This window comes from Pimephales promelas, chromosome 3 (genome assembly GCF_988280905.1).
Source record: "Pimephales promelas chromosome 3, fPimPro1.hap1.1, whole genome shotgun sequence".
NCBI lineage: Eukaryota > Metazoa > Chordata > Actinopteri > Cypriniformes > Leuciscidae > Pimephales > Pimephales promelas.
Window position 1 is genome coordinate 39,858,696 of NC_142771.1, and position 13,810 is coordinate 39,872,505.

The following is a 13,810-nucleotide window of genomic DNA, read 5'->3' on the forward strand; positions in this document are numbered from 1 at the left end:
CCCGCCCCCCGTCCTCTGATTGGCCAGCGTGAAGATCCGTTCTTGTTGTTATCCTCGCGTCCTCTCTTCACTCAGTTGAAGTCTGACTCTGCCACGTTGCTGTAAACACCGGTTCACACCGCTAGGGATTGAACCAGTGAAAGCCTCAAAAGCCCGGCTCACCGGCGTCTATTTATCAGACAAAGGGCGCTGATGCCTTAAAATAACCAGGATAAGAAACTAACCGTGCGCTTCCAGTCGGCGAAGCTGTGTTTGCAGTCGAGATGCTGACGGACGTGATAGTAGAGGAGGACTTTGAACGCAATGAGGATGATATGTGGTACAGCAGGAAGGATCTGGAGCACGGTAAGACTCATACACTAGCAATGCGCACATATAGCATGTTAGAAAGACCTGTGCTTTTCATAAAAAGGCATTTAATTAGAAATATTGCCATTCATCATTATACAGGTTGATTGTAACACACTAGAAATACATATAAGGGCATCAACGGGCATATGATTTGACTTTCTCGAAGGTCAGGTAATCTATTATCTTGTAAATCTTGTGTGAAATGAATTAAAAAAGTGTTAGCTATTGTTAGTAGGGCAGGGTTTAAGCTGTCTATGTGAAGGTCACGCCCATAAACCCCTTTAAATGCGCACTCCTGACGTCATCAGCCGACGAGGACACGTCTGAGACATTTTATACTTCAAGATGTTTGGTTTTAGTATATTCGTCGTTTCACAGTGTATAGAATATTAGTTGGTTAAACTGAAACCTGTGTAGAGGAAACTGGAGAAAAAAAATGTCCACATGTCTATATGCATGTGTAGCCTACTATACACACCATTTTGGGTTCATTTTAAAAGAATATTTGTTTCTTTCTTAGTTTGAAGAATATTTTATAATCTAAAATCAGTTTTCCTGGATATTTTGTGCATTGAAAAGGTGGCGTTGAAGTTCTTTGTGGAGCCGTCAATAAAGAACCTCTATTTTTAAGAGTGATGGTGATTCTTCTGCATGTTTGTTTCCTAATAAATGCCTAACAAATATGAAATTCCTCAAAATCTGACTTCAACTTCATGTCCATTATAGTTTTATTATCTCAATTTAGTGTTTGCATTTGGCAGATGCTTTGTCCAGAGCAACTTTCATATGTAAGGGACACATTTTAGTAGCATATGTGTGTGTTTCCTGGGAATCAAACAAACCCAAGAGTGGCATTGCATCATGCACAACCAGTCAAACTACTAATTTGAGGACTGCTATTGTGAATCATCCCTGAAAAGTGATGCTATTGTGGGAAGACTTGTTGTTGATCTGTTTGGGCGTCTGGTTGTTGATTCCCACCGCTGGGTTTGGCAAGATAACACCCTCTGCGTCTATACTCGATGTTTACTGTCTTCTCCGTCTGTGTTCGGGACAGATCTCCATTTGGCGGCTGAGCTGGGCAAGACTTTGCTGGACAGGAACCATGAGCTGGAGCAGGGCCTACAGCAGATGTACTCCACCAATCACGAACAGCTGCAGGAGATCGAGGTGACGCTTCGCACAACATTCACCACTTCTGTTCTCTTTAACTCTTCCCCGCTGGCACAGATTGTGTACGGATGGTGTTCTGTGGATTTGAAATGTCCTTTTGTGTTGTATAGAGCTGTTCTTTTGGGTTTCCTCCGTTCCTGTGTTCACGTTCTGTTAAAACAGTGTATTTGAAGAGTTCAGATGCAAAAGCCTCTAAATGCCATTTGAAATTTTCTTCTTTAATGATGATTTTTTATCAAACTTGTATATTTAAGTTCAGTAATTTCACTTAAATAACAATTAATAGGTAATTATCATTTTCAAAAAACTTGCACTTTGAATCCTGTTTTCACAAGTTTGCATTTTCAGAATTCTGTTGTAGTGTAAATGAACAGCCAAACCACATAATATTTCTGTTTTTAAAGTCCATCTGTGGTGAAAATCAAGCTTTTATTGTTGTTTATATGTCTATGTGGTGTTTTTAATATGGCTTAAGATAAATCGTGTGTAAATTCATAAGTCCACACCATTGCGGAGTATTTTCTGCTTAAAACGGCAGTCCAAAAACAGTCTCAAAAACACGGTTTGATATCGCTGGTGTTTCTGACGTCACAAACGACCTTGTAACCAATCAGATCAACGTGTGATCGTCAACCAGTGGATCTCTGAGCTGAGTGAGTGACTGGAGGCGGGGCTCATTTGCATATTCATATAATCACACATACTAAATGAGGCAAGGGTGTAGAGTTACGTTCAAGCTATTTTAAGGCATGAATAATTATTTTCTAGGGAAAAAATGCTTAATTTTGGTAGGGCTGTCAACCGATTAATTGCGATTAATCGTATCCAAAATAAAAGTTTGTGTTTACATAATATATGTGCGTGCACTGTGTATAATTATTATATATATATAAATACACACACATGCTTGTACATATTTAAGAAATATTTTCATGTATATACTGTAGATTTATATATATAATTTATATTATATATATATATAAATATAAATATTTTTTATATAAATAATATTTTTTTCTTAAATATACATGCATGTGAGTGTATTTATATATGAAGAGTTCAGATGCAAAAGCCTCTAAATGCCATTTGAAATTTTGTTCTAGAATGGTCATTTTTATCAAACTTGTATATTTAAGTTCAGTTATTTCACTTAAATAACAATTAATAGGTAATCTTCATTGCCATTAAGTGAAATTACTGAACTTAAATATATAAGAGCTTGATAAAAATGATAATTTTAGAAGAAAATTTCAAACGGCACTTAGAGGCTTTTGCATCTGAACTCTTCATATATATATATACACACACACACACACACACACACAAAATAATTATACACAGTGCACCCATATTATGTAAACACAAACTTTTATTTTGGATGCGATTAATCGCGATCAATCGTTTGACAGCCCTAAATTTTGGTGATCAAAGATGAGTTTTAAGGGATAAAATGACGTTGTTGTGTAAATAGCCCCTAAAATGGTGGGAAACCTAAAAGAAATGGAGGCCAGTTGCTTGAGCTAAGAATGCAATTATTAACATGACATTGTAACCTAATTTGCCTTGAAATGGACACATTGTCTGACTTTCATCCTCTAGAAAAGTAGAAGTTTGTTTGGTAACAGTGTCTCTGTACTCGTAAGAACTCCGCTAGTCTTTCACTTTATGGGAATGCGTAAACAGCGGGAGATTTCCTGTTTGATCCTCTTTCCTCCTCCTCGCGCTGAGGACATCGGGCAGCGGGACTTCTGCTATTTCTGACACCGTATCTGTGTCTGGCATCAACCCAACCGTGAGATTTGTGGTGTCATTTGGCTAATGGCCTGGCTTGGCAATACGGTCTTATGCAATTGGTTTTCTAGTGTGTAAAATGGCGTACTATTCTTTTTTTTTTTTTTTTTTTTATTTGTAGTGTGTATAGTATGCTCAGAATACGATGACCATCATGTTTGCACAATGTGTGCAGTGTACGCTTGACTGAACCTTCTGTGGTTTACATTATTACAAATAAACCCAAAATAAATACGAATATCATCATCTGATCAATCGACCATTTCCATTATTTGATGGGACTACCTCATTCAGAAGTGCTAAATGCACTTAATTGTATTTATTTCAGAGATGATAACTTGCATATGCCAAGTGATGAAGTTGTGTAACAAAAATGTAGCATATCAAATGTTTATTGTTGCATAATGCACTGGATACTCTGATGTACTACTTAAACAGTATATATAAGTATGTATTACATCTCAAGCAGACTTCATCAGCATTAGTGTCCATCAGTAAAGTAGCTTTTGATTGGTTAATGTTCACTTGATCCTGGCTTTATAACTCTATATCTCTCTAGCCAAATATTGACTTTTCAGAAACAATGCAGTGAGAAGTGTTTAATTGCAACATGGAGTCACTCTTCCGTCTCATGTAGTGAAACATTTACGAAAGACTAGAGCTGGGAAATGTTTGCACAGTCACTAGTGCATCTGGTTGTGAAATGTCATTGTAACTTGTGAGTTTTGTTGCAGTTTTGTGGCTGTGGTTCAACAACAGATGCTTTAGAGAGCATATTTAGCATTGGCTAACTCTAAATGAAGTCAATTGTGTACTTTCAGGGGTGATGATAAATGTGCTTTTGATATTGATTGGAGAAAACATTGGAATAGTGTCAGGGGGGGGGGGGGGGCATCAAAATAACTTGAAAGAACACAAAACGAGCATTAAAATAAGCTAAAAACACAAAAAAAATCCAGATATTTGTCATTTTAATTAACCATCTCTTGCTTCTTTTGAAGAACCAAACATCTGGAATTATGTAATGTAATGTGCCTGTCCATACAATAAAAATACATTTCTGAAAGAAAAAAAAAACTAGGGCTAGTATAAAATATAATTAGGGAGCATTAATAACATGACATCATGACTTTTGCGTAAACATACACGCCACTTTCGAGTCAGGTGGCGTGTTATCTCTACGCATTTTGAGCTATCCGCATGTATCCGCGTGTATGCGTGTATGTCTACGCCTTTAACGTCCGCGTCATTCCGCGTGTCTGTACACGCAGTCAAATCTCCAGTCATAAATGCCATTAACCCCAGTGACGGTTAGGTTTAGGGACGGGGTTGAGGTAAGTCATATATTTATATAACGTTAAGTCAACGGCGTTCATAAACACGCTGAAAGGCGATTATGCGTCTTGATAGCACGCCAAAAATGGAAATACGAATTGGCGTGACATACACACGCTACTTCATGAGATCAGTCTGAAATGTTAGTGTTTATGCGCTCATGGTAAGGTCTTTGGGAGACTTTATAGCCTAGCAAAAAGTTCCTAAATTGTATTATCAGCTATATAATTGTGAATATTCAAAATATTACCTAGCTCTAGACAGTGTCTATTGTGTGTAAGTGCATATTGATCTGTCTGATAACTTAAGCAAATATTTGAAGTTGTCAAATGTATCGACTTTAGTACCAAGTGGATACTGGAATTGAAAATATTTGACTCTTTGAGTGGAATCGTAAACACTTCTGATTGGCCATTGTGTTCACGCGCTCTTGAAATATGTCTGTGATTGGCTACAATAGTCAGCGCTTTAAAAACATGTCGTAAATATACATCAATGTGCTTACACAGATACACACTTGAGCGTTTGAAAGCAGGCGTCCGATTTATTGACTATCCGACTAATTTGAAGGCTTGTGTCTGTATTGCCTCTTGCAGTACCTGACCAAGCAGGTGGATCTCCTGAGGCAGATGAACGACCAGCACGCCAAAGTTTATGAGCAGCTGGACTTAGCGGCGCGAGACCTGGAGAAAAGCAACCAGAGGCTGGTGCTGGAGAACCGGACTTCCCAACACCGGATCGAGAGGTGAGGACGAGTCCGAGTCCAGGTCCCCCTGAGATGTTGGCCTCTCTTAACGTGACTCTTACTCTTTATCCGCAGTCTGACTGAGACCATAGATGGGTTGCAGACTCACATGGAGGGCCTTCAGAAGCAGGTGGATGAACTGAAGATGTCCCAGTCCAAGCGAGATCTCGCAGGGGTGCGCCGCAGCCTTGGTGCCCAAAGCATTTCTTGTCTGAAAGAAATCTATGATCTGCAGCAAGACAAGTGAGTCTGGGGCCAGAATGACGCCATCAAACCCTTTTCATTCTCATAAACATCACGAAAACAGCCATGCATTCATGTCTCAACATGTCAGTGGAAAGTCCTCTTTGGGTGCATTGTTATTAAAGATATTGCAGCTTTGAGTTGATTATGGTGAGAAATCCTCAAATTAATTTAAAGTGTGTTCATTCATGGTACGAGATGTCAAGTGTACCCGGCTTTAACATAATCTCAAGGCTAATTAAAGGACATGCCCAGTCCAAACGTCTTGTTTTAGTAGGGGATACATCTGGAAAGTAATTTGTGTTAGTCAAACCTCTTTAACAGACTAGTAGACAAATATCTTTAATTAGACTTTAACATTTTAATTCTATTAGAGCCGCTGGACCCTTGTTGGACTAATTGAAGTAGACGTTTTTCTGTGATGTCCAGATCGTGGATGACCTCTCTGATACGTCTACTCGGCCCGCCTGTAGCGTTAGTACGTGCTGACCGGGCATCTTAAGGGCCTCGAAAGCCAGACATCATAATCTGACCCGGCCCTTCTACCATAATCCTGTAATCCCTGATCTAATCCAACTCAGCAGGAGAGGCTAATATAGACCTAGAAGAAAACAGTGATGCAATTAGCAACAGGTTCCTTTTTGGTTGCAAAACAGAAATAAAATAATAAGGCCCCCTATTTTGTTTTTTGTATGATATTATCTTTAATACAGTGTAATAGTGTTATAGCCGTCTTTGAATGTAAAAGTTCTGCAAGGTTTAAAAGATTAAATTGCAGGAGGAGTTATTCTTAACTGCTCAAACGAGTCGTTAGTAGTTTCTCACTTTCTGCACAAACCTACATAGACTTGTAACAAATTAGCATAATGCCAGCCTATGGTCTTCACTGGCTGCCTGCAAACAATGACCCTCAAACACTGTAGTTGTAGCTGAGACTGAAAGAGTTTGGAGAGCCGTCTGACCAATCAGAGCAGAGTAGACCAATCATAACTGACTGGGTCATCTGACCAATCAGAGCAGAGTAGACCAATCATAACTGACTGGGTCATCTGACCAATCAGAGCAGAGTAGACCAATCATAACTGACTGGGTCATCTGACCAATCAGAGCAGAGTAGACCAATCACAACAGACTGAGCCGTCTGACCAATCAGAGCAGAGTAGACCAATCACACGAGACTGGGCCATCTGACCAATCAGAGCAGAGTAGACCAATCACAGCAGACTGGGCCATCTGACCAATCAGAGCAGAGTAGACCAATCACAGCAGACTGGGCCATCTGACCAATCAGAGCAGAGTACACCAATCACAACAGACTGAGCCGTCTGACCAACCAGATCAGAGTAGACCAATCACAACAGACTGAGCCATCTGACCAATCAGAGCAGAGTAGACCAATCACAACAGACTGGCCATCCGACCAATCAGAGCAGAGTAGACCAATCACAACAGACTGGGCCATCTGACCAATCAGAGCAGAGTAGACCAATCACAACAGACTGAGCCGTCTGACCAATCAGAGCAGAGTAGACCAATCACACGAGACTGGGCCATCTGACCAATCAGAGCAGAGTAGACCAATCACACGAGACTGGGCCATCTGACCAATCAGAGCAGAGTAGACCAATCACAGCAGACTGGGCCATCTGACCAATCAGAGCAGAGTAGACCAATCACAGCAGACTGGGCCATCTGACCAATCAGAGCAGAGTACACCAATCACAACAGACTGAGCCGTCTGACCAACCAGATCAGAGTAGACCAATCACAACAGACTGAGCCATCTGACCAATCAGAGCAGAGTAGACCAATCACAACAGACTGGCCATCCGACCAATCAGAGCAGAGTAGACCAATCACAACAGACTGAGCCGTCTGACCAACCAGAGCAGAGTAGACCAATCACAACAGACTGGCCATCCGACCAATCAGAGCAGAGTAGACCAATCACAACAGACTGGGCCATCTGACCAATCAGAGCAGAGTAGACCAATCCCAACAGACTGGCCATCCGACCAATCAGAGCAGAGTAGACCAATCACAACAGACTGGGCCGTCTGACCAATCAGAGCAGAGTAGACCAATCACAACAGACTGGGTCATCTGACCAATCAGAGCAGAGTAGACCAATCACAACAGACTGGGCCATCTGACCAACCAGAGCAGAGTAGACCAATCACAACAGACTGGGTCATCTGACCAATCAGAGCAGAGTAGACCAATCACAACAGACTGGCCATCCGACCAATCAGAGCAGAGTAGACCAATCACAACGGACTGGGCCATCTGACCAATCAGAGCAGAGTAGACCAATCACAACAGACTGGCCATCCGACCAATCAGAGCAGAGTAGACCAATCACAACGGACTGGGCCATCTGACCAATCAGAGCAGAGTATACCAATCACAACAGACTGGGTCATCTGACCAATCAGAGCAGAGAAGACCAATCACAACAGACTGGGTCACCTGACCAATCAGAGCAGAGTTGACCAATCAGAGCAGAGTAGATGTATAATGAATTGTATGAGAAATGCATACAGTGTATATTATGATCAAATAATTTCTTCTTTCTTGACGTTGGATGCATGTAAACTAATTGTAGGCTACAAAAACCGACTCATGAAGAAATGGTTGATGTTGAAAAGCAGGGGACTCAAGATCCTGTTGTCTTCCAGGTGCTTGAGCTCCGAGAGCCTGCTTGAGGAGAAGTCCTGGCCTGCGCTGGACGACAGACGCGTGGAGGTAGAGGTGGAGGAGACCTCCACCCTTCAGCACACCCTCCACAACCTCAAGCTGCAGCTAGCGGCGGAGCGAGCCCGACGGGTGGAGGCGGAGCGTGAGGCGGAGCTGACGGTGCAGGAGAACAGCGCGCTGGAGGAGCGCCTGAGTGCGCTGGAGGGAGCGCGCCGCCGGCAGGCCGAGCTGGAGGCCGAGGTGGAGGAGCTGCGGCAGCTCTGGCGCTCGGAGTCGACCGGTGCCAGGCTGACGGACGCGCTGCTCCCCGATAACGTGTTCTTCGGTGGGGATGATAGGACGAGGGTGGAGCCAGAGGAGGAGGAAGGCCTGGAGCTTCCACAGGGGAGGCGTCGCTGCAGCAGCGAGAGCTTCATCCGAGGCGCTCGAGCCGAGGACATCCGGCGCGGACACGAGCGCACGTGCATCCGCCGGGCCCAGGCGGTGAAGCAGCGCGGGATCTCCCTGCTCAACGAGGTGGACGCGCAGTACAGCGCGCTCCAGGTGAAGTACGAGGAGCTGCTCCGCCGCTGCCAGCAGGGGGCCGACAGCCTGAGCCACAAGGCCGTGCAGACGCCCACCGCCAACGCGCTACAGCGCCGCAAGAGTCAAGCTAGCACCGCGACCGAGACCAGGGACGAGCTCCATCAGCCAGAATACAAGGCCCTCTTTAAAGAGATCTTCACCTGCATTCAGAAAACCAAAGAGGACCTGAGTGAGAACAGGCCCGGGCAGATTTATACATCTTAGTGTAATGATCTGGGCCTTTGCACTTCCAGACAGTCTTTGTGTGTATGTGTGTGAAGATTGCACTATAACACCTGTGCCTATATACACAATATACTACACCAAACCGTCCACAACCTGCAATGGCAGAACGCAGGCTTTTGTACGTTCATCTCGTAAGTCTTATTCCCGTAAATTTGAGACTCGTGGACCTCTGCGATTACAGCCATACCGAGCGAATCTGTGCTTTGGGTTTGCCAGCACCTCTTGAATTCGTAGAACCACGTCTGTGTAAGACTTTAAGACTTAAACGTCCGATGTTCAGAGACTAAATTATTATGACTAACCCACTAACACAGATAATGAACTAACGTAATGCAAATGAAATGCATGTTGGGGTCAACCTCCCAAAACGAGAATGAGAAGTTTCACTCCAGACTCTAAACGAATACATTTTATTGTAAATTGAAATATCCCAGATAGCACAAGTCTATTTGATGTGATGTTTACGTCTGGAAGACGTAGTTTTAAGAGTGTTTGCTACGTCTATAGGACGTTTCCTGTCAGATGTCAAATAGACGTTTAAAAGATGTCAGTTTAACATTCTAAATCATTACATCTTAAAGATATCTTCTAAACGTCTATTTGACATGTGACAGGAAACGTCCTAGACGTAGCAAACACTCTTAAAAATACGTCTTCCAGATGTAAACATTACATCAAAAAGACTTGTGCTATCTGGGATGGCCCTGGTATGTTTTTTTGGGGGGGGAGATTCACCTGATAAACTTTAAAACCTTTAAAAAAAATGATTTAAGGAACTCAGTAGGAGAATTTGTAGCCAAATATTCCGAGTGTCTAGAAATTTCGCAAGCAATATTCTTTTTCTTTTCTCTTTTCTGTAAGAAAATGCTGCATGTGATTTCAATGTTACTGTAATGATTTCTTGAGCAACACTGTTTGCTGCTTTTATAAAGCATCTGGTTAAGAGTTTACCTCAATGGTTTGATGTGCTGGCAAAAATAATCGAATTAGCTCATGTTTATGTAAACGATATGCTTGAAATTCGCACATGAATGTGTGTTTATAGTTTGTTTAGCGCAAATCGTAGTTAAATGTTCCAGCACTTTGTTATGACGTTCATTTAAACACCACTGTGAAACTATGCACTTTAGACAGGCCTACGGTCAGTTTTTTTGTTTTGTTTTAGTTATATTTTTATTTAAATGTTTTCATTCGTTAATATAGTTCAGAGATTTTATTTATTTTTTTTGTTTAGTATTCTTTCTGTTTTTCAATTCGATCTCGCCTGTGGGTTTAGGTCAACATTTGAATGTTCCCGATGGAGATGTACAGATGTACTGAATGAGGGTCTTTAGTTCGGAGTTACCTAAATGTTACACCAGCACAAAGTAGGACTTTTTCTGATGCGAGTAGTTTTCTGGTCAGTGTGGTTGAACAGTTGGTCTAACAATATCTAATTATTACCGGCTTACGTGTTTAATAACTGTTGTATTTCAAAACGCAAACCATGTGCTACTTAACACTTAATCAGGATCAGCCATGTTCGTTTTGTAACATTTTGAAGCTGTTGAATGCCTTGAGTTCATGACAGTATTAGCAGGCTTTGACTTTTTGGATCAATGTATTGCGTAGATGCAGACAGTGAAAACCAATGTTCATCGATGAGTTGTTCCTGACAAAGAAACATTTGAATATTGTCACGAGGGAGACAAATATATATTGTGGTGTTTTGCATTGCTGATCTCATCGCTTCATTTCAGTGTTTAGGAAAATGGTGCTACTGTATTGCAGCTACAAAAGTCTCTTGCTTTCAAACGGCAGCCAAACTTTTGCAGAATTATATGCTTGTTGTGTTCGAGGTCTACGTGATCAGTTTAATGTGCAGTAGAAACATAGCTCTCGTGATCGAGAGGGAAAAAATGAGTTTGACTCGGAAATGTAAAAAATAGTGCAATGACTTAAAATGCAGACCAAAACATCTTGTCTGTTAATTTTCTAACATTTACTTGCAGATAAAACAATCAATTTGTGATAACCACATGATGAAAATTGTTTATATTTGTTGAGAGAATGTACAAAATTGAATCTGTTGATGATTGTTTCAGCATAAATGCATAAATCTGGAATCGGAGTTCGTTGTTTTAAGTAAAATGATTTAGTTTTATACATTATTTATTGCTGTTATCAACTGCAGATTATAAAATTCGACGTGCTTGAAGAAATGCACAATTATTACTGGTGCTGAATATGCAATAGACTAGACCAATGCCTTTTGAGTATCTGTGATCGTGTATGTATAATGGCATGACTAACATTTTACTTTACAAACGATGCAGTAGCCTAATTAAAACTGTATGAATGACCCAATTATGGATGTTCTGGTTTTATTTAATCATATCAACTTAACAATATTAGCTTATTTTAATGTTTTGTAGAAATAATTTTTCATTAGAACAAACTCTCACATATAAAGCCATATAAGGGCTTAAAGGGATAATTCACTTTGAAATTAATTTTTGGGATGTTTTAGCTTACCTCAAGGGCATCCAAGATGTTAGGCTAATGTTACGTGTCTTTGTTTCCACAGTATTTTCAATTTTGATATTTTTCGATTTCCTGTATATCTGTTTAGATCTTCACAGTGAAAGGTAAAACTTCGGAAATCTCTGTGTAAACAATGAGTGACGTACCTACCAAGCGATCATGAAGCGCCCGATCACTTGGACGTTGCTATGGTTACACGAGGTAAAAACTATACTGTTCATTTTCTCACACAAACCACTCGTGTCTTAGGCCATCAATGTGTACTTACATTTACGAGGAGTCATTACTCATTAAATCATGTTTTTTGACTTTTTACCTTCATACTAAACCTGCATTAAATGACCGATAGACAACAACGGTTTGACCAAAAAATATTAAAATGGAAAAATACTGTGGAAACAAAGACACCTACATCTTGGATGCCCTTGAGGTAAGCTAAAACATACCAAAAATTAATTTCAAAGTGAACTATCCCTTTAAAACGTGTTATTTTGTAACTCGCGGCGCCCACTTATGGTCTATTTGGGAATATTAATGAGATGCTCTTGATAATCAGAAGATAATACAATATTTTAATAATAAGAAGATTCACAGCACAGTTTATTCATTTAAAAAACGCTGAACAGTTGTCTAATGTCACAGTTGTAGTTTACATGACATACAACATATGGAAAAACGTGCAAAGTCTTAAAGTCAACATCTGTTGGACTGTCCAGTAAAGTACAAAGCAAAATCAAAAGATTATACAAGTTTACACTCACCATTACAAGCACAGCTTCAGAATATAAAACATTTCATTGGCATTCATGAATGCCACGCATGGCATACATTTAGCCTATTGTTTGCCTAGTATTTATTAAATGCCTAAAATGCAAAAATGTTAAATTCCCACAAACAGTTCATATGGGGTTCGTCGAGTTAAGTATGAATATGAATGTATATAAAGATATAGTGCTGAAATAAAAACACAATCATTTTGTAATGCACACATTTAGGAAGTGCAACTATTAATATACTCTTCATTCTCTGGAAGACCGTGAGCAAATTCTCGTCCATTAGGTGTAAAATAATCTCAGTGATATAACTTTTCAACATCACAATTACAAATATTGTGAAAAAGTTAATTTAGGCTACCGTATTTCAGTAATTCAAATTAAAAGGTGAAATTAATTTATTATATAGACTCATTACACGCAAAGTGAGATATTTCAAGCCTTAATTTTGATGAGCTTATGAAACCCCAAAGTCAAAATTAGAATATTGTGAAAAGGTTTTCATAACTGTAAGACATAATCATCAAAATTATAACAATTAAAGGCTTTAAATATCTCACTTTGCATGTAATGAGTCTATTAGTTTCACCTTTTAAGTTGAATTACTGAAATAAATGAACTTTTGCAGGATATTCTCATTTTCCTAGTGTCACGTGTGGTTCCCAAGCTGCTCTGCAGGTTATATTTCAATTTTACACAAACCCAGAATCAAACCCCTCAAATCTATAACCATTTCCAATTTACAACAACACAGTGATATTTGTTTCTAAAGTGATGTAGGATTGTGGTTAAAGATCTGATCTGTGTTTCCCAAAAGCTTTGTAAGCCATTGGTGGCAATTGTTCTCCAATATACTCAGGCTAAAATTTGCCGGTTTAAATTAGGGCTGAGCAATATAGCTAAAAATAAATAAATAAAAATCAATAATCAACGTTTGACAAAAGAAATCTCAACATAATCTGAAGCAAGCAGCGAGTGTAGTAACCCATAATATTCAAAATATTTAACACAGTGAGTAAAACACAGTTAACTCTCAGTTTAAATTATACTTAACTGTTTTTAAATTATATTTCATAAGTTTAACAGAAGTAATTATGCATCTTTTGTTTAGTAATGGCGCAAATATATTCGTTTTTGAATTGGTTTGTTGAAGTGGACGGTACTACAAAGCCAGCTTGAAACTGAAGTTGCGCTAGTCTTTTCTTCCCTGTGACGGAAATCTGAGCGAATGACTTCTCAAACAAGAACAAATATGGGGCGGAGCTTGATTTTGTCCGTGAGGATTTAATTGGATGGTTGGATAGTTGTGGTTTGCTATTGGTGGATCTCATGTGAGTGTGAAGAGAAGAGAAGGCGCTGCAAGTTATTT

At 40.0% G+C, this 13,810-nt stretch overlaps 1 protein-coding gene across 1 annotated transcript; it reads left to right on the plus strand.

Annotated features, from left to right (window-relative positions):
• Positions 1 to 60: 60 nt before the first annotated feature.
• Positions 61 to 11,491, plus strand: cdr2a (cerebellar degeneration related protein 2a). The gene is made up of 5 exons (XM_039690535.2): positions 61 to 345; positions 1,409 to 1,521; positions 5,247 to 5,395; positions 5,471 to 5,638; positions 8,317 to 11,491. Exons 1-5 carry the CDS (start codon positions 264 to 266, stop codon positions 9,122 to 9,124), a joined length of 1,320 nt encoding a protein of 439 aa, XP_039546469.2. The 5' UTR covers positions 61 to 263; the 3' UTR covers positions 9,125 to 11,491.
• The last annotated feature ends 2,319 nt before the right edge of the window (positions 11,492 to 13,810 follow it).